The sequence below is a fragment of the Augochlora pura genome, chromosome 2 (genome assembly GCF_028453695.1).
Source record: "Augochlora pura isolate Apur16 chromosome 2, APUR_v2.2.1, whole genome shotgun sequence".
NCBI lineage: Eukaryota > Metazoa > Arthropoda > Insecta > Hymenoptera > Halictidae > Augochlora > Augochlora pura.
The window spans coordinates 5,315,854-5,340,499 of record NC_135773.1 but is presented as its reverse complement, the minus strand read 5'-3'; the positions used below and the strand labels follow the sequence as shown (position 1 = coordinate 5,340,499).

Genomic DNA, 24,646 nt, shown 5'->3' with positions numbered 1-24,646 from the left:
TTCTTCTTCTATCCTCTTCCCTCCTCTCATCTCTCTTCTCTTCTTTTCTCTTCTTTTCTTTTCTTTTCTTTTCCGTCCCTCCCTTTTTTCGTCCGACCGTTCCACCGCCTCCTCCTCGGTATCACGCTTCCTTTAATTCTCTCTCTACGCGCCGCGCGTGGTATTCCCGTGGACGCCTCGGGCCAACCCTCTAATGCCATATCCCCCGTTCTCCCGGGCTCTGCGCCTCTCGCAGTCGTGACAAGCTGTTGTCCACCGCTGATTACATTCGCCGCGCGACCCCCGGGAATCGAACGGTGCGCGCCCCGGTAAACGTCGCGTGCCGGTCGCATAAAAATGCAAATTTCAGCGCGAGTCCCGGGTTCGAACGGCGAAACGACCGATTCACGCGAGCCTCGCTCCCGGATAAACGACAAACGATTCTCCGCGCGACCCGGAGATGCCCCGCGAGATTCTGTTCGGTACTCGGTCCGGTCCTCCCCCTCGATCGGACGCGCACGGCCTTGTCCGAGTTCGGTTGTTCGACGGCAGCGCGTTTTCGAAATAGCCCGTTCGCGATTCGATTCCAAGGATGTCGATTCGTGTGCGCGCGTTTCGATTGGTTCGTCTTGCTTTCGAGATCGATGCTCGGTTGACGGGTTTACGGGCGATAAGTTCAGATTTATTGGCTTTGAAACTTGTGACGCTGCGACGCCGGCTATTTAATTCGCTCTTTGCCGTGGAATTGGCACGATGACGAGAAGCGTAGCGAAGAGACAAACGGTCGAGTTTGTAAATTCCTTGCGACGGTAGAGGCTTCGTTATATCAGGCGAAAGATTTAGTTCAGAACGAGATTTTACTTATTTTAATGATATTCTTGTTCAGCGATTACAATCACTTGTCGTACTTTGATGAATATAATTCGCCGCGATGATCTCTAGTAGTCTGTTAAGGTTCAATTTTAACCTCGTTCTTTTTCATTTTGTCATCGATATTCAACCCCTTGCAAATTCTGCAAGTGTAACGAAATCGGTTAACCCTTTGGCTACGGCAGACTTTGCCACGGCCGTAGTTTTTCGTTAGACATGCATTTTCGAGGAAGTATATTGAAATATTCAAAATATTGTTTTCTATTACATTAAACCAATATTAGTTGAAGTGAACAATAATTGTAAGCATTTTCTTTACAATATATAACATAAACATTACACAATATATAATTAATCAGATTTAATAATAAACGGGGGCGAAATTTGATCTTGACGCCTATCGGCGCCTACAGTACCGGGAAGCCAACACGTTTCGGACGCCAATAGGCGCCAACAGTAGTCAAAGGGTTGAAAAAATGTCTACGTTCTTATTTAAATTTATTTCATAAACGTGGTTACGTTATTTTGATACGAACAAAGTGGAGTTGTAAATGATTAATTTTTATTTATAAAAATCGATGAAATTATTCGTAAATGCATACAAGACAATATATACCATCTGTTTAAACTATACGTCCACGAGCATATAGGAAAAGGTTAAGCATTCGGGTAAATTTGATTACGCGGAAAATTATAAATTTTCTGTTTCGTCTAAGAAATTATTAGAATGGAAAACGGTGCAGTCGTTGTAACCGCAATGCGAGTGTTGCGACAGGGGGGTTGAACGCGCGATAAGTAATTCAATACGAAACAGGCATGGAAATGTTTTTCGGAAAATATTCGTCCGGTTTTGCCGAGTGTTCCTCGGGTTAATTAAATTAACCGCGGCTAAAGCAACGGTTAAACCATCGAGCATCGTTATAGCCGGTTTCGAAATGATCGCGGTCGTATTCAGTGGCTTCGTCTCGTCGATACGCCATTCAAGAACGCGAAACGCTGAAAATCCTGTTCCGGTGGCATTGAAACGGGCGCGGCTCGGCTCGGCGCGGGGCGCGCAGCGAAGTCGAAATCGATTATCGCGAACGGGCTCGCGTGACAATTGATAATAACCGTCGACGCAGGTAATTACGGTTTTGTCACGTTGATCGGACCGCAGGAAACACACGGGTAACCCGTTGTTTCGGTCCGCGCTGGTTCTCTGTTATTTAACTAGAGATTAACGAGGCTTGCGAGCGGCGGCGGTTGTTGCGCGCCGTTCGGGCAAACGCGTGTCTTCTTGCTCGGCCGTCGTTAGCACGCTTCTTCGTCGGGCCGCGCGGGGCCCCGCGTTTAATCGCCCGTATAAATCAAAAACTCGTTTCCCGACGGCCGCCTCTCTCTGTGTATGTGTATGCGTGTGTGTGTACCCCGGCGGAACGTATTTTCCCGGCGGGCCCGATACGATCGAGGCGCGCGCGCCGTGCCAAGCCGGGTCGGAGCCGGAGCCGATCAGCCGCGATCTATCCGCTTCGCGGTTCGTGTCTACGGCTTCGCGCGAAACGTAATTTTCGTCACGTTACAGAGGAGTTCGATATCGCCCGGTGATAAATACAGTCGGCCGCGAACACCGCAGGAGACCCACCATTCCCATCACTCACAGAATCACCACGACCACCCCATGCACATCAAGAAAATGAAAAAGGAACAGGATAAAGACATCGGCCACGTGAGTACTCGCTGGCTTCCTTTCATTCATCCAGAGACCGAGACTAACGATTGCGCCAAAAATTGAAAAAAAAAACACCATCGACAGAAATTTTATTTTTATCGATACAAAGGGTAGTCGTCATTAAAAAAAGGAATTTTTTAAAACTGATATAACCAGAAGAACTAGACTTCTATGTGCTGCGGTTATCAATGACCATTAGAAATGACTAAAATCATCATTACTTATCAATAACTATTATACTATAAATAACAGTAGTAATTTTTTATTACAAATAACTGTTATCAATAACGAAAATTCTTATTTTTTTTTTTTATTACAAATACCGATTATCCAAGATGAGAATGTTAACTTTCGTCGCGGATGACCATTATAATTCGTCGAAAACAGTTTTTGTTTATGAATGACCATTACGGAGAACCAGAATTATGCAACTGATTACGACCGACCATTATCGAAGATCTGAATTTTATTTCGCTTACCTCTGGCTGTCGTTAATAATAATAATAATTATTATTATTATTATCGCAAAAAGTAAGCGATAACGAGCATATTATCTAACCCCGACGCTATACAGGGTGCCCGTAGCATGCGGGACCCACATCAGGAGTATATTTTCTGCACATGGAAACAATGAAAAAAAGTATAAACATATGCCTTATTTGACCTTGTTTTTTTTTCCAGTTAGAGCCAGTTTCATTCTGAACGCGTTGTATTTGCTCGCGTTCAAAACAACTCGTCATAACTCGAAAACAAAGTCGAATAGAACGCGTGTTTGCACAATTTTTTTTTTATTTATATTTGCGAAATCTATTCCTGAAGCGAATACCATAGGTTATAGAACAAGGTGTACATTTTTGTCTCACTATTATTTCGATTCGTTTCATGTCTTTTTGACCTTCGAAACACTCGAAACAATTTAAAATTTAGGAATAAATTTTCGTCTTCGATAAAATCGCAACAACAAGTTGCATAATGAAAATTACACGTGCAATAACACAAAATATTGCCATGTCTTCGCGACGAGCATACTCGTCGGAAACAGTTAACCGGTTAAATGAAATCAACGTACCGGGATCGTATCTGAAACGATAAAATGCATCTCGCAAGTTTCAATCAAATGCCATTCACTCGAACGCGTATCTGTAAGAATTAATTTTTCAAACTTGGCCAAAGATAGTCGGCTGATAACCCTTGTGCGGACGGTCGATTAATTTAATCGAGAGCTGTGTCACGCTAAAGTCACAGGACTCGCGTTAACGTCAGAAATCGTTAACACAACAAGCTGCCGCAATTTTTATCAGAAACTATAAGTGTAGGTTTGTTTGCCGGACAGGCAGCTTTTCTTCCCAGCGCGATTCTAATTTCTGTTCGTGTGAATAGGTCTCTCGATTATCGGAGCGAGATTACAGCGTTCGGAACAATGTTTCAGCGGAATCGTCGCGAACGACGCGGAGACACCGAAGGATCGTGAGCCGCGCGCGCAGTAAGACGTAAATTGTAACGAATTTCCCTCGGATGTCGTCGCCTCCATTCTCCTCTTGAGCCGTTCGTGTTTACCGTAGATAACGACTGACAAGGTGTTTTAATTAAACCACTATCGTACAACAACGATGATGTAATTATCATTATTTTGATAGAACACTAACGCGAAAGAAGCGTTGAACTGTATCCGAGACGTTAAATAAGATAACGCTGATTAGCTTAACCAATATGTAACTTTGATATGCAAACCCCGCGATGTGTATTCGACAAACATTCTCCGGCGGTAGTAAATCCTTCGTTCCGTTAAGTCTATGCTAACGCAATCGGGCTTCGGGAATCAGAAAACTCGGTGCAGATTTTAGAAATTTACGCGTTGGACGATGAAATCGATCGCTCTTCGCGTTTTATTCGCTGTCGGACGACGCTGAAACAATCGAAGATTTCTGGATACTCGAAACTCAATAAAAGTGAATAAAAAACTAAGAACATACCGGTAACTTGTAATTTGTTCTTCGTTCTTTAATGCAATATTATATATCTGTATATCATAAATTTATCATTAACTAAATTTATATTAACCATTATATTGAATTAAATATACATTATTCATTATTTAAATTAAATTTAAATTATTCATTACATTGACTTAAATTTATAATATTAATTATATTGAATTAAATCAATATTATTCATTATTTAAAATTAAACTTGTATTATTCATTATATTAAATTAAATTTCTGTTATCCATTACATTAAATTAAATTTATATTATCCATTACATAAAATTAAATTCATATTATTCACTATATTAAATTAAATTTATATTATTCACTACATTAAATTAAATTTATATTATTCACTATATTAAATAAAATTTATATTATTCATTGCATTAAAGTAAAATAAACTTAAATTGACCTTAAACACCGAAATTAATTTCGATTTACGTAAAGCATTCGAACGCAATTTCTGATTATCCGTATTACAAACATATAGAAATGACTATGATTCGATACCCTTCAGTTAGAATCGTAGAGCATTTCGTAGAATCTATTCGATTAATTTTCAAGAACTCCGCCCGGGATTACCGAAAACATGTAATCAGAAATATTGAAAAGGCGTGCTATTAGACCAAGGTTTTCGAGTGGGAAGCGGCGCTATCTGCAAAAATTATCGCAAGTTATGCCAACATCGCCATCGAGCACGGTGCGCGCTTTATCTCCCGCGATTCGGGAAAAGCGAAGATAATTTCTCCAGTGCTGCACGATTCAATATTGTCCGGCAGATTGTGATATTTTACGCTAGAAATATGAATGCAGAAAACACAATGTACTCTTGTGTACCGTAATCTCACCTTATCTGTATGTGCTGTCGTGCTTGTATATTTATCTGTGTATACATTGGTAAAAAGACTCGCGAGATTAGACATGAGATGAAATCTATTTATAACAATATTTTTTACATGTTTATGATATGTGATGCAAATATGAAAACAGAAATCGAAAAGTGTCCATAAACAAGCATACTATGAAACACCGATTAAACTGTTAATTCTTATTACTCTAAAAATATTAAATTATGTTGCACGATACGGCTTTATAATATTGCAAATTTGTGCAATGAGATTTGCTCCTACCTGTAATAGAAACAATTAATTATATTTATATTTATCGTGTACTTACGTTTACTTGAATTCCAACTCAAAAGAGCGGAGCAACATTTGTACTAGAAATTATTATTAATAATTAGAAATTAAGTATCAGAAATTTTATTACTAGTTAATATTATAACCTCGATCAGGTGTCAGACTCCTCGAAGGAAAAGGTTAAAACGTACGAGTGATTATTAGTTGATGCGACAAGGGGTGCATTTGGTCTTCACACTAAACCTACCGAGTATTATAATAATAACACAACTTACGCCATACGATCGTCTAATTTATATAAACTTTCCGTCTGTTTATTACAATATATATTGTATTTGAATCATAAAATATATTAAGAAAATTAAAAAATATCAGCGACTTTAAAATAGAAACTGTGATACGAGTCATTCTGAGCTTTATGATAAATTTAGGGTTAAGATTAACATACCGGTCGGTTAAAAGTGACCAAACTATGTTACGTTATCCAAATTACAGTATCGAATTTATTTAGATATTTTCCAATTCTTATATCTGTATCTATTGCGACGAATAAATTTATTAAACGGTGAATAAGAATCGTTGAACTGGTCACTTGAACGGCAACGGTAGAGTTATTACTAAATCTTCTAGCTATCCTCCAGAAATGTTAATAAATTGTCGTTTCCATCCTAGAGCGACGGCGAAAAAAGTGATCAGGACCTGGTGGTGGACGACGCGAGCGAGGGACCAACCAGCCCGGTGGTAAACGGCACGACGTCGCCCCGGGAGAACGGGCTGGACAAGGTGCCCGCGATGAGCGCCAGCATTCAAACGAAAAAAGACGTGCCGCCCCATTCGCCTAGGAGCGGAACGAGCAGCAACGCGAGCACACCGTCGGCGAAGAAGATGGAGGAGCGCGAGAAGCCGACCACGCCGATCTCGAAGCCTTTGACGCCGACTTCTGGCTCGGCGATCGGCGGAGCCGGTCTGAAACCCTCCGGTTCGGGGAAACTGCTTCAGGGGCCGCCGCCTCCCGGTGTGCCGAGCGCCTATCTCCAGCACTATCCTCCCGGGCCACCGTCCCACCATCTGGCACCAGGTGGCCAACATCCTCATGTCGACATGATGGGCTATAACGGCTACGTGGCGCCTAGAGCACCACCTTCGCAGCTCTACGATCCCCACGTGGCCATGAGGACTCCCATGGGATCCGTCGGAGTACCCGGAGGCAAACCGTGAGTACACATCCTCGACACGCTCTTTAGAACCCCCGTCATCCTTCGGATTCAAACTCGGCTCTCGTCGCCGGTCCGTTCGGCCAGCCTGATTCCGAGCGAAACCCCTTCGATACCAGACGGCGACGATGAGATTCTCTCGTGCGCGCTCTGTACGTCTCAAATAGCTGCGCGAAAAAAAGTGTCGTTGTTAAACGATCCGTGTTGCCTACTGCAATAATAGCCACCCGATTCGTCGTCGGGCTCTCAGCCACAAGCTCGCGCATTGTGAAACATTGTGTGCGATCTTCGCGTTATTTGCCGTGGGCTTCGCCGGTGTTGGATTTGATAAGCGCGTCGGCGAAGTCGCGGATAGTATTCCCTCTCTGTGCGGCCGTCTTTCGGTGTCGGTCGTGTAACGCGCGACGACGGTGAGCCACGTTTCCCGTCGTATAATCGACGTCTATTTCGATCTCGACGAGACACCAGCCTCGTACTTTCCTTCGCGTATATCGCGTTTAGTATATACAATATTTATAACTGCGTAGCTTAGTGGGAAAAGTCAGGTGGCAAAGTGCAAAATTGTCGCTCTTCGTTAAAAATTGAAAAATACGCTTTTATTTAACTTCTATCTCTATTGTTCGACTTTCGATTACGCGCTTTTCATTTTACGCAAAGATCTGCCGTTTATTTTTAACACTTTATCGACCGGTCGTAAAAATTTTCGTTTCTATTTTGATTTTATTTATCTTATTAATCGCGAAAGGTATTTGATATTTAAAAATTTATGTAATAATATTGAAGCTTGTAGTCCTATTTAACATATTTATCTCAATAATAGATAACAAATTAAGGGTTACTATGGCAACCGATTCACAGGCTACCGATCGGGGGGGAAGTCGATTTAGAGGCTATCGGTCGATAAAGCGTTGACTTGATGCTTAGTAATTCTTATAAATGGTAGAGATGATCGATGTAAGATTATACCGAGATACACGTTCGCGCAGGGAATTTAATAATTGATTGTCGCGAACGAAATTTCGCAGCTTTTCAAGCTCGATCCGCGCGTCGCAATTCGCAAGTAGCGGCACGGTTGCCGATCGGACAACGGTAGCCGTTCGTCGTCTATTTCAAGTCCCGCGACCGAACGCTTCTCTACGCGAGAATGTAGATCATTTTCCTCGGCTATACATACACGCGAAGGTGTTCCGTTTACCTTGTCGTTCAATGCGGACGATATCTCTCGGGTTTGGCAAGTGACGTGCGCGTCCCGAGACTCGTAACCAGTTCTCCAAACAAATCTAAATTGAACGAAGGCTAAGTAACTACAAGCTGTTTGCTTTCCTGTAGATCGAAAATGCGTCGGTGCCTTAAGATAAGACCTTTCGACTGCGCGTCGTATAATATTGGACGAAGGATATTAAATATATTTAGCGCGTTTATAGACGCGACCGAAACCGAACCGAATGAATCGTCGTCTCCCGCGAATCTCTCTCTCTCTCTCTACGCAGACCGTGTGGAAGATTCCAGTAGATGGAAGAATATTTCGCGCTCTCAGGGACGAAATCGCATATTCATACGGATTCGATCGTTCTTCTTTTTTTTCGCGGTTTTTCTGTTGTCCAAAGAAGCGGGAACGTTTACATAGGTTTTCCAGGTTTTTCTGCGTCGATTCGAGCGGTCGCGTTTCACGCAAAAAGATTACCGATTTATTGTTGGAAAGTACGAAAACTATGAACTATTAATAGACTTGTTTCTCTACGCGATCACGATAATAATTAGTTAACTATAGAAATCATATTCGACGAGCTTGTACGTAACAATGATTATACCGTCGGTATGTAAAATTAAAATCATTTGCATCAGTGACGAGAGATAGATATACCGACATCTTTTTACTGCTATTAACTTTAACGGATTTTAAATAACATATTTATTTAATCTATCTGCTAATTTACATTTCTTTTACTCGGATAGCAAATTCACTTTATGGGGTGGAAATTAACCCTCGCTGTTTTCGATTTTATTTCCTTAAAATCTTCGAACAAAAATTACTTCGATTGTTCAAATCTATCACACAATATACGATTTATCATATAATAGACATATTTCTTAAGATCCTTCCTTCTGTCTTCGCGAATCGTAAAAGTAAAATAAAAAAATAACTGAATAACCGTATATCAAAAGAAAATACGTCATACCAGTTGCTCGTATACGATCAAAATCCAAAGTAACAGCGCGAGCGTGTATCTATTAATATATCTTCAGATATCCACTTTCGCGAAACCGAACCATAACTAACAAAAAGGGTATCGCGAACGGAAACGGCGCGCAGAAAACCGAGAAGAAAGGATGGAAAACCTGAAACGCCGCCGCCGCGCTCTGTGCTCTCTCGTACAGGATCATAAAATGTTCCGGCGGACCGGTTCAATAATATTTTTGTTAATGCCCGGCGAGCGGGCCGAGCCACGATTTATCCGGGATTTCCGTTTACTATGAAAATTCCGCGTCTCTATTGTTTATTGTGGCTGCGAGCGGTCAGAGCGGGCGCGCGCGCGCTCGCGGCGTTATCAATATTTTTTAGTTTAAAGCAAATGTCTGCGCGACGAGATTAACGGTCAAGATAAAGAGCGATAGCCGGCATGAAATGTTGCACACAACGGATGCGTGTAACAGCGTCTCTCTCACCTTTTTTTTTCCCCTCTCCCCCTTCCCCTCGTTCACTTTTTTTTTCCTGGACGTCCATTAATGTACAAGATAATATACGACTTCGAAAACTGCATAGATGGACGCGATAGGAAAACGGGGGGACACGCGCGCGCTCGCGTTTCGATCGATGCCCGCCAATTAATCAGCCCATTATTTATTCCGGCTATCCGGATATATTTTCGTTACGATGTCGCCCGATGTGTAAGCGATATTTTAGCGAGCTGATCGAGTGAATAATGGATTCCGACTTCCGGTATCGGGGAACGGGACCACCGGGGGCTGCACGACCCGCGCGCGGTCGTCAAACCTTTCGCAGTTATTCGCGGACCGAGGGCAAGGATTTTAAATAAATCGCGGAGACGCGCGGATGTACGTAGCATAATGCTGGCCCGGTCCAGTCGTCGTCCCTTTTTAATGATCCCCGCCCTGCCAGGTTATGATTTTATAAAGCTGGTTATAACGCGTGGCTCATCCTCGGACCCCGCGGCACAATGGAACATCGATAAACGGTTGAGAATATCGCGCGCTGGCTGCTCTTTGAAATCGCGTTATCATACAGGACGATGCGATCATAGGGAGGGAATATTATTCTGTTTGTTACGTTATCATTATTGCACCGTTGAATCCGCGTCCACCTTGTCATTTATGATTCACGATTAATACGAGCTGGCTCGATAGAAACGTATTTGTAATCATTGTAATTTCAAAGACAATACTAGACACGCGGGTCGGCTCTTCCCTGGTTTCGGGTTGATCAACGTTTTATTAAAAAGCAACAAGAACTCGGTCACCGAACTAGTCGATCAATTCTCGTTGAAATGATTGCACGAAACGATAATCGGATAAATTTTATTTATGGTGCGTTCAGCGGGTTCTTGTTCTTTTTGTATCAAATGTTTGAGATTTCTCGCATGTGCGCGAGAGGGTAGCCTGGTTTGGACTAGCATCTAGCTTGGCGACTCATGATTCATAGCCTGCAATATTAATAACTCTGCGAGATTATAGATACCAATCACATATTGACTGCTTTGCTAGTTTCAGTGTTAATTAATTTCAGTGCTAGATCTTTACCGATCTATACAGACGACTGTACAATCTCCATGTGAAATATATTCGACTACTACGATTAGAGATCCATGTCGAAACCAGGCTACCCTCTCTCAATGAATGTTTGACAACTGACTGATGCTGTCCGAGGAAATGTGAATACCGAAAGATCTGAAATTTTTCAGTTTCTGGGTAGGCGTAACCCCATAAGGAAGTTCACGATTCATTACCGAACAAGCCATCGAGTTATGCGGGGCCGCGCGCGACTAGCTTGCCAGCTAGCGATCTGCCTTGTGGGGAAGCCAGCCTATTCGCCGGTGGTAAACACGCCTGTTCGCCGCACGAGTCGCATTTTTTTCTCCCGATCTGTGTTCCAGTGCGTACAGCTTCCACGTGTCGAGCGAGGGCCAGATGCAGCCGGTGCCCTTCCCACCGGACGCGCTGATCGCGCAGGGGATACCGCGTCATGCGCGGCAAATTAATACCCTCAGTCACGGGGAGGTCGTGTGCGCCGTCACGATCTCGAATCCGACCAAGTACGTGTACACCGGCGGCAAAGGATGCGTCAAGGTCTGGGACATCGGGCAGGGCGGCACAGGAAGCACCAAGTCGGTATCGCAGCTCGACTGTCTGCAGCCTGATAACTACATCAGGTCAGTGGTTCTCTCCTTTCCGGATTTCTTCTCGCTTCTCTTTTTTTTTTTCTCTCCTTTCTCAGCACCGTCGCCCCTTTTTCGCTGCTATCTTGATTCGTCAACCCCTTCGAATCTTTATGCATCGATAAGATGCTACGGAGTCTGCAATTTGTCAAGTGCGAGGCTCGCAACGGTGGTGGGAAAGGAAAAGAACGTTTCAGCGATCTCGTGTTTCTTAAACTGTCTCTGCAAAATCATTTGTTCTTAGAATCATGTTATATATTTATAATATATTTTCACCCTTTGCGAGTGCATTTTATATATTATTTCACGTTTCACAATTTTTTACCAATCAATCGATTGGTGACTCTGAGGCACCACTAAAATTATTCTGTCACCTTCTGAAATCATTTTTATAGCAACAAAGATCAATTTTTAAAAAGTTGTGGAACGTGAAACTGTTGGCATGAATCGCGAGATTTAATTTGGTATATATAAAATGCATTTTGTCGCTTAAAATGGAAATACCGTGTACCAGAAAAATTGTCTCAGATTTACAACTAAAATGGCATCGAGTGCAAAGGGTTAAATTAAAATATTTTATTATATGAAATTGAAATTGACGTGTCTCTTAATATGCATTTAATGTATTAATTTTGTTATAAATGCTGAAAACCAACTGTTCGGTTATAATACATTTTTATCGGTTTTCGAGCACGCTCGTAGCGCTGTATCAAAACAGGTGTTAAAATTTAACCATCTGTTTTCTCTAAATATCATTCGAATATAAAAGATATCAGTAATTATACTAAAAATAAATCTACGTGTGTCGCGAGCAATTTTTTTCTCGTACAACAAATTGCTTCTCCTTTGTGGTTCAAAGCCGATCGCGGTTCATACCGTTTTACAAATAATACGAATCTGTTTCGCCGTGTCGCAAGTTACGAACGAAAGAGCGGCGTGTTCGCTTTCGAAATGGTATATTGCGAAGCAAACATAAATTAGAAATGCCCGCGATGTGGACACGCTCCAATATTTTATTATCAGTCGTGTCCGTTTTATGATACGGCGGTGTTAAATGTGTTTAAAGAGAAAACTGGGTAAACGATTGAAAGTGAAACGATTTCAGCAGCTTATCGAGAGAGAGAGAAAAAAAAAGAAGCGACGAAGAGTTTACTAGAGCAGAAACAGGATCGCGCGCGTTCGCGGCTTCGAACGAAGCAAAATTTCTATATGTGTACGAAGTCGAGTCGAAATGAAAACGGCGGCTGCCTGCCCCCCCCCCCTCCCCCTCCCCCCTTCAGATCCCCATATTATGAGACAAAGGGGGTCGGGACTGGCAAACTTTCGAACCCGCGTCGACGCTCATATATTATTCATTCGCGATAACGACAGATCCTGTCTGCGCAATGGTAATTCGGTTCGCAGTACCGACGGTTCTCTCATTACTCAATTTAACGCTAGGGAGACCCCGGAGTGTGTTTACTCGTGATACACCTGAGCACGAAGTCGTCCCCCCCTCCCCGCCTCGTCGATTCTTCCGCGCGGAATACGCGCGTTACGCGCGTCCGTATCCTACCTAGAGCCGAACGCGTATCATTGAGTCGCATCTTTTCGAGTTGGTGGCGCAGATAATTGAGCGAGATTTTCATAAACGAATCTTGATGCGAAACGCGAGGGTTTTCCAGCCGCCGCCGTCGTCGTTCAGTTCGACGCTCGTACGCGCGATCTTATCGCGTTCGGGTTTAGCAAGTTTGTACAAATTTACATTCCCGTGTCCGAGATTAGCGAAACGGAAGCGTTTAGGAGTTTCGTTAAAATCTTGTCTAATTGTTTAGAGATGTTTCAACGTCTGAATCGCTTTCGTTTACCTTTGTATACATTTTTAGTCTCTGTGTTCCTTTAAATGTTTCTTATAAATATAGAAAAATTCGCAATGTAACAATTATGGCACGCTGCGACGATGATTTATTTCGTAGCCCGGTCGAAGTTAACATTTTGTTAGAAACGTTCGATCTTTATTATCTCGCCCGTTTGAATCATGTTAACATAATAAAGGCGGGGGATCTTGACTCGTTTTTCGTCCTAGAGCGGACGCTATTTTGTGTAATCATCAATTTAGTCTTACAAAAGTTTATTTAAACTCTCAAAACTACAAGAAATATTAAAAAGGAACTAAAAACTAATAAATCGTATTACTACGATTCCCGCCTTTAATGTGTTAACGGGTCTCTATAGCCACCAAAACAACGAGCAAACGATACAGAAAAAATTCGTCGCCAAATATTGACGCAACAACGTCTGAGAAATTTGTCTTGCAAAATCGCCGCGCGATACCCGCCGAGGCGACGACGCAATAGTTGATTACTCATCGTAGTTTGGTATCGGTTCGATAAAAATCGCAACGGTTGCAGGGCAACATAAATAAAAGCAGCGCACAAGCGCGCGCGCGCTTTCGATGTTAAACATTACGAAGAAGCAATGAATTGCAAATTGAATTTCGCGGAGCGGCGAGGTATTACGTGATATTTTCGAGTCGACAATATTCACAACGTTTTTTTGCCAATTTCCTTTTATTTTCGAAAGCGCAAGGGTGAAACGGGGTTATGAGCAGAAAGCGTGCGGCCGCGCGTGAAACATCGCGATCGCGCGTATTCGAGAGTATTTCGGTATTCCGGGGGCGCGCGCGCGCACCGTGGTGTGTGGAACGTTGAAAAATCACGTGGAAGTGTCGGTGATAGAATAAACGGGATGTTCGGCATTTTTACGATGCATTTGCGAGCGTTGCACGTTTCACCGTCGCGGGAACGGAATAATATCGGTCTCGTATGACTGTTAATGCCCCGCCGATACGGCCGGTAATTGAACCTCCAGCGGGTTTTTTGAACACCGGCGTGTCCAGTCCACCGGCAAATTCAATACATTTCTCCCCCCTCCGGTAATGCACGCTTCCCCGCATTAAAAGGTACTTTATGATCCATCCATCAGTCACAGTTGCTAATCACGGCCGGTGCTCGCGCTCTCGCGATCGCGATCACGCTCGATCTAGCCACGCGCGGATGCGCAAAAATAATTATCATTTTTATAACCGGTGAAACCGAGCGAACGGGCCTCTCTCGATTTTATGACGCACCGTTGCATATTAAACGAGGATCGTGAAATTCTTTGTTTATCTCGGGTTTTGTAACACGCGAACGGCGACCGACCGTTCCCGGCGAATTACGGCTCACTCGAATCCTCTCCAACTACCGAACGCGCTGTTCCCTGCCGTGTAGAAATCGTCTTCGATCTCTAATTGCTTTTTTAAAAGCGGTTCCGATCGCCGAAACACAGACGGCGAACATTAAAACGTGGACGGGGTTCCGTTCTCTACCGTAGAAACACGCGCGCGCGCGCCAGGATCTCGCAGTTAAGAACAGAAAATTAAAGGAGGAAACCGTCTTTACAATGTATAAAAAAAACCGAGGCGATTTCGGAGCGTCTCGGTCGTTAAGTTTTAAACAAAAAGGATGCGAGTTCTTTTTTTTATTCTTTCCTTTTACGTGTTTGTTGAACTCTCGTTCTTAAGATCCTCGCGGCGATATACCGTGGCACAAAAACACAGGAACATAGTAGTAGCCTCGGGTTAATTAACGTTACGTGGACAACCGGGCTGCTTTTTGCGCTGCCGCGAAAATATCGTAAATTCCCGCCGGGATATCGTTCTGCCGACCGGTGTCGCGACGATTTACATTTAACCCTTTAAGTGACTAGACCGTGACGGTTCTGTTGCGTTGCCTAATAACGTTTATTAAGAAAAATTTAATCGTATGCAAATCGAATACTTTGTACGCCGTTTTATATTACCTGTTCCTAAGAGCGGTTCGTTTAAATAAAGATATACACCATGTTACGCGTACAGTTTTCGAACCGTTCGAGGGGTTCGACGATAAATTTCAATCGGACGTTTCGATAACTTTGATGTATTAGGTTCGGATAGAATCACTAATAATAGGAAATGATCGTTTATAAGAACGATGTTGAGATACGCGCCTAGGCTCAAGAATCACGTGATGCCTCCGAGACTTCGTAGTGTCACTTCGACTGGCTGAAAGAATTTCATCGGATCGAAGGTCTTTATCTAATCGAATTAAAAGTGAAGAGCAAACTTGTACGACATTAATTACGCCTTCAACGTTGTTTCGAATACAGATGGACGCGGCTCGGGAACCAATCTAGTTATCGTGTTTGAAAATGAGTGACGCAGTGCAAACACGTCTTTATCGCAGAATCTTTCGGCCGATAAATCAATGTAGTCGATTTCTTCGCGAATAAACATTAGATAACGGTAGTTCTATTGATCGTGGAACGATAAAACAAAATTGTTCAGATAGGATTATTCTTTCCTATAAAACGTTCTGTTTCCCTTCCGAATAAGTTCATTTGTATGTCATCTTGCAATAACCATTGCAGCGTTGTCATTTTTGTATAGCAAATTTACAAAATTTTTAATTCAATTTTAAGATTAAAGTATTTATCCGGATTGGTTTCTGAGACGTTTATGTAAAGGATCCTGGTAAAAATTAATTTCCAGATATGAGCAAATAATTCTGTTATTCGCATAGCGACGACGCAGTAGACGAAGCGAAGACAAAATTGATCGAAGACAAAAGTAAGTCTAACAAAAGTCTTGAAACGTCGTATGTCCAGGTCGGTGAAGCTGCTACCGGACGGCAGGACCCTGATAGTCGGCGGTGAGGCCAGTCGGCTGAGCATCTGGGATCTGGCCAGTCCAACGCCGAGGATCAAGGCCGAGCTAATCTCTTCTGCCCCCGCCTGTTACGCGCTGGCCATCTCGCCGGACTCGAAAGTCTGCTTCAGCTGCTGCAGCGACGGCAACATCGCTGTCTGGGATCTGCAGAATCAGTCTCTGGTCAGACAGTTCCAAGGTCACACGGACGGCGCGTCTTGCATCGACATCTCCGCGGACGGGTCGAAGCTCTGGACCGGCGGGCTGGACAACACGGTCCGCTCGTGGGACCTCCGGGAAGGCAGGCAGCTCCAGCAACACGACTTCACCTCGCAGATATTCTCCCTCGGCTACTGTCCCACAGGGGAGTGGCTCGCGGTCGGCATGGAGAACTCGAACGTCGAGGTCCTGCACGCCACCAAGCCGGACAAGTATCAGCTACACTTGCACGAGTCCTGCGTCCTGTCGCTGAGATTCGCGTCCTGCGGCAAGTGGTTCGTCTCCACCGGCAAGGACAACCTGCTGAACGCGTGGCGCACACCTTACGGAGCATCGATATTCCAGGTAAGAATTGATCTTTTTCGTGAAATCGAAATTGTTCGATTTTCTTGCGTGACACTGTATTCTGCATTCTATGTTCTATATTTCATGTTCTATATTCTATATTCCCCACTTTATATTCCAGATTCCACATTCTATACTCCATATTCCACATGCTATATTCTATATTTTATATTCAACATTCTATATTCCACATTTTGCATTTCATATTCCACATTCTATATTCCATATTACACATTCTACATTCCATATTCCACATTCTATATTTCAAATTCCACATTCTGCATTCCACATTCTGTATTCCACATTCTATATTTCACATTTTGTATTCCACATTCTATATTCCACATTTTGTATTCCACAATTTATATTCCTCATTTTGTATTCCACATTTTGTATTCCTCATTCGATATTCCACATTCTGTATTTCACATTGTATATTTCACATTCTGTATTTCACATTGTATATTACACATTCTGTATTTCACATTTTGTATTCCTCATTCTGTATTCGACATTCTGTATTTTACATTGTATATTCCACATTCTATTCTTCACATTCTACATTCTATATTTTATATTCTACATTCTAAATTTTACATTCTACATTCTATATTCTAAATTCTATATCCCACATTAGATATCACAATAATATTATAACAAAATATCTTTGAGAACCATCGTGCTTCCCAGTGAATGTATGTTACACTTATCTCGCGGATTAATTTGGTCTTAAATATCTACGTTATCGACTTTCGTTCGTAAATCGTAGGATATCCGCGGCGCGCGCTAAAAGATGCGATTGTAGAAAGTTTGCTACTTTGCATCGCAGTTTTTTTTTACTCCGGTAATTGCACGAGCCTCCTTAGAGTTCTCTCGTCTACGGAAGTATACGCGGTACATATCTTGTGCAAGTGTACCCCGGCAACTTAACAATCCTCTCGCGAGTCTATTTCGTATTCCATTAGCCTCTTACTATTTTTAGTGTGTCCAATATTAGCCGGAAGCCAGAAATTCTTGAAGATACCCGACACGGAGATAACAGTTAAATGCATCAATCAGAGAGAGGCTAGATGTTAATTATTCGACGTCGGATATTGGTTTCTCTAACTTGCCACGGATTTAGAAAGAAACGAATGGGAACAGTGAAACGATCGGGACGGAAATTCAATTTTCTTATATTAAGAGTTTCGAAAGGTTATAATAAGCGGAAACAGTGTTACATCTTCGGCGAGGTTTATATCTCGGTCTTTGCAGATAAGGATTCTGTATAATTAAAGTCACTGTCCCATCATGTACCCTATCTTGAATTATATCGAGCATGGCGGAGGGTTTTGTTAATATTTCAGGGCTGACAAAAATTGGACAAGTATAATTATTAACTATGATATGACAGATCTATTTTTAAATACACGTAATTAAGATCCAGATTTTAAAAAGCACACATTTATAATTTAAGATGGATGATTAAATTTAAATTTCTTAACTATTCGAAGAATAAAATACAAATGGATTGAAATTAGAAATACACTTACAATGACAGTTTTTTAAAATTATGAAACGTTATTATGTTTTTAACGACACGCGATGACGATAATTCTGTAATTTTTGAAAAAATGTATAACCGTATCAATATTATCTCAGATAACTTATTGGATTCCTTTTTCTCTCTAATAATTGTCTATAGATTATTTAAGAAAATTAAATTATCGTTAGAATATTCATACCTAAACCTCTCGCTCTGCAAATAGAAATCAATCTCTCCACCTGACAATGGAATACGTTCCGCGCTATCAGATTTCATCAGAATTAGAACAAAAAATGTCGACCATCAAAGATCACAAATTATCTACAAAAATTCGCTCCCCCTTTATCGCTTAAACTAAATATCCCACCGTATGTTTGCATCCAAGATGAAATCCATCAGACGAGAACACGACCAACGAAAGTTTCGTCGATCACGTTTTTCGGCGCGCGCAGTGGCGACAGATCGTTCACACGGCCCTGTGTTGTTTGTTGTTCGCAGTCGAAGGAATCCTCGTCGGTGCTCAGCTGCGACATATCCGCGGACGACAGGTACATCGTGACAGGCTCCGGCGATAAGAAGGCGACCGTCTACGAGGTGATGTACTGAACGCGGCCGTCGCCGCGACCGGAAGACGGAAGACTGACTCGCTCGAGATGGCTCTCCGCAGCGTGGGTGTACATAGTTCTTATACAACATTATGAGAGACGTTTGTTGCCGTTGTTCTTGTTATTGTTGTTGTTGTTACTCTTGGCGAGGCAATGATCGACGCGAGCGAACGAGCCGAACGAACCCGGAAGCGTTTTCACTGTTGCGTTTCAAACCGGTGATAAACGCCGAGCGAACGCGTCGCCGCGGCCGGGGCGTTAGTCGGAAAACCGCGCGACGCGAGAAATCGTCGAACACGCTCGGTCGAATAAATCGTTTGTTAATTCGACGTTGAGCAACAACCGGCGACCGGCGACGAAGTGGGGGAATCCGTTCTCTTTCCTGTCCGAATTGATCTCTTAATATGCCGGGACCGATCGAGTTTTTCCCCCCCCCCCCCCAAGATGAAATATTTTTTTTCTCGCCGGCAGTCTGGGAAATCTGTTTCGTTCCGCTCGTTGCCCGCATAAATTTCCTCTCGGCGGCGAGACCGCGTGTTAATTAGAATAAACGCTGGCATTCGTAATCGCGTATCCCCCTCCACCCCGCCCCTCGAATCCCCACCTCCCCCTCCCCTCCCCTCAGGCCCCACAAACCCTTGTGTACATTTTGTATATACGTATACATATTATATGTATATATAAATATTATATTTCAGTCTTTAAGCATACCGTCATATTTTTCTACGTCCCCTAAAAGTGAGACGAGAGGCGAGCTAATGAAATGAATCGTGTAAATATTGTCAGGCTTAGAAGATATAAGAGAATCGAGGCGAGAGAAGATTAAATAAAAAGTGATACTCGAGATTAAGCAGCGGTGTTGATTCGTTCTACTATCCGGAACCTACGTCCTAATTGCGTGTAACTCAATGACTTTCTACGGCGAGAGTCTCCTTTCGTTCAGGTGAAAGAGGACCAGCCACGACAAAGGTAAGAATATTTATTTATTCTAGTTTATTATATTAACACTAGATTTCCGGAATCCGTCAAAATGACGGGTCACTGATTTGTTAACGTACTATTATTCAGATTTTAAAGATACATTTATTGCTTATTTATCGATTATATTTACTATAATTATTTATATTTATTTATTTATCGATTACATTAACGATTAGAATAGATCGTTACTTTCATAAACAAATATGAAACGGTTGCTTTTATTACTACGTAAACCTAGTGTTAAACAATATATATCTGTAAATATATCAAGAAAATATTATATTGATACAGTTAATGGAACGATGGTTAAAGATGGAGTTTCTGGTTTTATAATCATAAAATTGAGAAACTCGTTTTCACATTTAAAAAATCGTGAAAGGAATACTAAATGAAATAAAAGTGTTCAACTTATATTTTGCGGTTTTATATAGAAGTTTGCGGTTTTATATTTTTATTTAGCTTTGTCTAAGACAACTTGTCTTGTTCAATTTTCGCGGCAAAAATATTTATTAAAATGAAAAAGTAGATGCAAATATAATCAACTTGAGAAATTTCAAATGAAGCATCAAAAACGCAAGATAAAATATTATTAAAATAAGAAGTGATAAAAACTGTATTTCTTCATTTAATATTGATATCAAAAATATCGGAAATAATACAACTGTATTCGAAAATTATTTTAAAGACTTCTCAGGTATAATCAGATTTCCTGTACTCTAAATTTAAAATTCTTTTCGATACGACTAAATACCAAATTTTACTTAAAACTTCTACCGTCCAAGCAAATCCAAATTTACCAAAAATAAATACACTTTTAACAAACGATTACGTCGCCGACACACGCGGCTGACAAGTCGGTGGACGCGTCAAATAGAATAATTATTTTCTACAAAGCGTCGGCCACGGGACCGCGATTAAACGCGTTGGCAGGCGATCCGAAAAAGTTCCGCGAGCGCAAAGGGTTGAACGCGCGGCGTCACAGCGTGTAATACAGTATCCCGGTCGAAAAGACGAAGCGCGCGCGCGGCCGGACGGGTAGTTCAGCTGTGCTCGTCGACGTGGAAAAAAAAAAAAGGAGACCGCGGGCAAATATTATCCCGCCGCTGTAGTAACATAAAAACCGATGAACAGCGGTGAGCATTTCGCGCCGCAGAAATTCGAACGCGGTGACCGCCGCGGCCCGTCACCAAAACTATAAAACAAGGGCGTCACCCCATCCGCGTTAGCTGCCGGCGTCCCATAAACGTGTCAGCGTTCCGAGCGACGGAGCGACGCGAGCCCGCGCCCGGCCGTCAGTGGGAAAAAGATACGGGGGGAGAGGGAGGGAGGGTCGACAATATTTAGTCCCGGGCGCTAGGGGGATCGTGTCACGAAAATCACGACACCGTTCCGACAATAAAAAAAAAAAAAAAAACCGCGGACTACGTGTCGGACGCCGCGCGCGACGCATGCGATTCCCACCGGAAACAAATTGCGGCGAACGCGATGACGGCGGTGTCGTGCAAATGCCGGTGTACCCGAAACAGCTTACCAGCGGGAACAGGTGAAAAAAAGTGGCGAGACCGAGAGTCGCACGAAACTGGGCGTCCCCGGCGCCTTAAACTTTCAGGCCAATATTTAACCTACGACACGCGTTGGCCGGGTGGAGCGTCGACCAGAAAAATTCCACCAAATCGAATTCATTTATTTGACGCCGGTGCACCGCCGGCGGTTAATTTCGCTCGACGCTTTGTGCTTCGACACTGGGAATTTTCTATTTTATTTTGAGGCCGTCCATTTCTGCGCGCAGTCCTCTAAGTGCGATTTTGAAGTTCCATACTGATTCAACCCTTTGCTGTACTATTTTCTTTACAATTAATATTAGAATTTTCTTCGGTCGCAATAATTTCTTGAAAGAAAAAGATACTCTATATTTATTTTGTATATCTACTTCAATGTTTAAATATTGGTAAAGAAGGGAATAAAATTTGATTTCGATCTTTTTAGACTTTTTAGAGAAAGAATAGCGAAGATTTAAGAGGATTTTAAGAATACCGTCACACTAGTTATACTTCATCAGAATTATCGAAGAAGGATCACATTTTCATCTAACTTTTCCTCCATAGAGTCCGATAAGGAACATCCTATTACACATTAAATACATATTTCTTTTTATAGAAATTGTAAATTCGTTGTTAATATATATCCAAAGAGTTTCATGTTGCAGTAATTATTTTTAACTTATAGAAAAATGTCTGACTATGCAGCGTTAATTTCTTTTCATATACTCAATAAAGTATACTGTACAGTGCATGCTAAGAGCAGGTTGTGAACATGTGCCTTGTAGATTATCTTTTCCTCGTCTTGAAGTATTCTTTGACAGTATACTCGTTATTAAATAAACAAAAGTTGTCTTTCCATGACATTATAGTGACTTCATAAAAATCATATATTCGATAGATGTATGATTTTTCGATAGATATACGACTTTTACGATATATATCGCGATATATCACAACAAATATCTATCAGAATATAATAAACAGGCATACATATCCTTCAAACAAATAATCTACAGACAAAAGACAAAGCGCGCGTTTCCGGAGACCCACGCGTCCCGGAAAAGAAAGAAAATTCCAATTGGAAAGTGCCATTCCAAGAAACAAAAGCAACGCGGCCGAGTGTTTTCGCGCGGCGTTTGACAAAAACCGTCCTCGCCGCGGGAAGCAATTAAAATTTACAGGGATTCGTCGAAACATAAATTCGAAGCCGGCCGCATAAAACTCCGAAGACGTTAACGTCGAAGCCGCGGCGGCCGGGCGCGAGCGACCGGCAAAAAAGCCCGGCCGCGAATTAGCAAAATGCTAAATATCAGTTCTTCGGGGGCGGGGCAATTACGGCTCGCGCAAAACGGAAGCATAACTCGCGCGGACACCGTCTTTTTACACCTGTTCACCGGTGCGCCGGAGAACCGCCCCGCGTACATCCGTGAGCCGGATGAATCCGTGCGGACCTAGGCCCCGTGCGAATCGCACCACCCGGTACGTAATTAGCGATGCAATCCACGCTTGCGGAGCGCATATTCAATGGAAGGTTCATCGGCGTAATGTTATTATAATAGTGGCGCGTTTTGCATATGTGACTGGGTAGCGCGGGTGCAAAGTGGTGGGTGGGTGGACGATGGGGGTTTATAGAGGCGGAGAAGGTGGGGGAGGATGGTGGAGGAGAGAGAGAGAGAGAGAGAGAGAGGACGGCGGAGGCCGCGGGGGAGAGGGTGGACGAGTGGACATCGGCGTGGCAGGAGGCGGACAGAGAACCCGGGCCGCTCTCGTGCTGGGAGAAGACGAACGCTGCGGTAGAGGAAGGGGGCCGCGGAAGCGCGCAGGGGGTGTGCGCCGGACGATTTTACACGGGGCTTCGCCGCACGCCGCGCGTATTTGCATGGTAATGATATGCGACGCGGCAGGCCCGGTGGAACGGGGCGGGCGGCGCTGGTAAAACGAACGGGCCGGGGGAATTGGCCCGAGGGGGGTGGCCAGCGGAACGCCGACGGTATTTCACGCACAAGTTTTGAATGTCGCGGCTAAATGCATCGGTTATTACTGGTTAATTCAGTCGGCGGAAAAGCGAACAGCCGGTTCCGCGGCTTTATTTATCTTAGCGCACCTGTTTGCCGCGCCGAGGTTTTATTCGGACCAGCGCGAGCCTTCCGTCGGAACGACAAATGGAACGACGGCGGAGCCTTTCGCGGCGAACGCGCGCTCGATGAACTTTAACCCTTTCGCTCCGTGGGGCGTATGTATACATCCCTCGACGAATGACCATTTATATAAGTACTTGTATATCATACCATATTATATACTTTTATTCCATACTTTACATAAGATACTTTTGTTAATTAACAAACGGTTGACTAGAATATTTAGAAAAATAAATTATAATTATAAATTTTCGTATTTTAGAAAGTAAAATGATATTACTAAATATAATAAATATCATCAACAAGTCATTTTATAGGGAATTAAGTTTGAAAGTTAAAATTAGTAACAATATACTACAGAATGTTTCAAAATTGTTGTTTCCGTGAATTGAGGGCTTTCTGAAGTCATTTGAAGTAACTTCTTCCTTAGTGCAATTGCAATCCGCGGCTTCGTTTACGAGTTATTAATGAAAAGCAGTGACCAATGAGGGGCGAGATCAGCTGGCGCGCAGCGAGCGAGCCAATGAGCGGGAGTGGGCTGCAACCACTCGACTCGCCTGCCTAGCGTCAGCATTTCTCGCCTCTTATTGGTCAGAATATTTTGTTAACCCTTTGCACTCGGTGCAATTTTAACTGTAACATTTCTGACATGCAGCATTTCCATTTTATATGGCAAAGTATATTGTGTGTAATTGAAATTGAATCTTGTCATTGATGCAAGAACAGTTACCCGTTTAATAATTTTATAAATATAAATTTTCGTAAAAAAATATTATTTTGGAACGCGATGTAACAATTGCAGTGGTGCCTCAGAGTCGCCACTCGAGTACAAAGGATTAATAACTCGTAAACGACAGTCGATCGTGACTTCAATCAGGTGATAATTAATAAACTTATAAAAACTTATTACAAGACTGTGTTACGTAACCTCGAAGCACTATAAACGAATTGAAGAACAGAAACGCAACGGAACGATTTCATCACGCAAAGAGCGATACAAAATTAGTAGAACGCCTCCGTGTGGTTACATCGAAGCGCGCGTGTCGTTCCGAAACCGTTACACCAGAGATCCCATTTAATCCGCCCAAATAAGTAACATTTATAACGAAAGTTACGAGTCGTAAAAGACGAGGAACGGGCCTCGGGACCCATTCAAAGTTGAGTCATCAAACCGGACGTCTCCGTCGAAGGAATCGCGTCAGCGGCGTTCCTACGAGCTACCGACAAAGGTCGAATAATTTCAGGCAATTAGTTGTCCGTTTCGAAAAAAAAAAAAAAACGAATCACCATAGTC

The 24,646-nt window shown here is 42.7% G+C and overlaps 1 protein-coding gene across 1 annotated transcript in view; it reads left to right on the top strand.

The window, feature by feature from the left end:
• The window catches only part of LOC144476219 (protein groucho), an 80,178-nt gene extending 60,647 nt beyond the window's left edge, over positions 1 to 19,531 (top strand). Inside the window, exons 8-12 of the mRNA XM_078192899.1 lie at positions 2,411 to 2,554; positions 6,358 to 6,899; positions 11,012 to 11,287; positions 15,959 to 16,562; positions 18,586 to 19,531. Of these exons, the coding sequence (XP_078049025.1) occupies positions 2,411 to 2,554; positions 6,358 to 6,899; positions 11,012 to 11,287; positions 15,959 to 16,562; positions 18,586 to 18,693 (1,674 nt within the window). The 3' untranslated portion in view covers positions 18,694 to 19,531. The remainder of the gene's footprint in view (positions 1 to 2,410; positions 2,555 to 6,357; positions 6,900 to 11,011; positions 11,288 to 15,958; positions 16,563 to 18,585) is intronic.
• Positions 19,532 to 24,646: the final 5,115 nt, after the last annotated feature.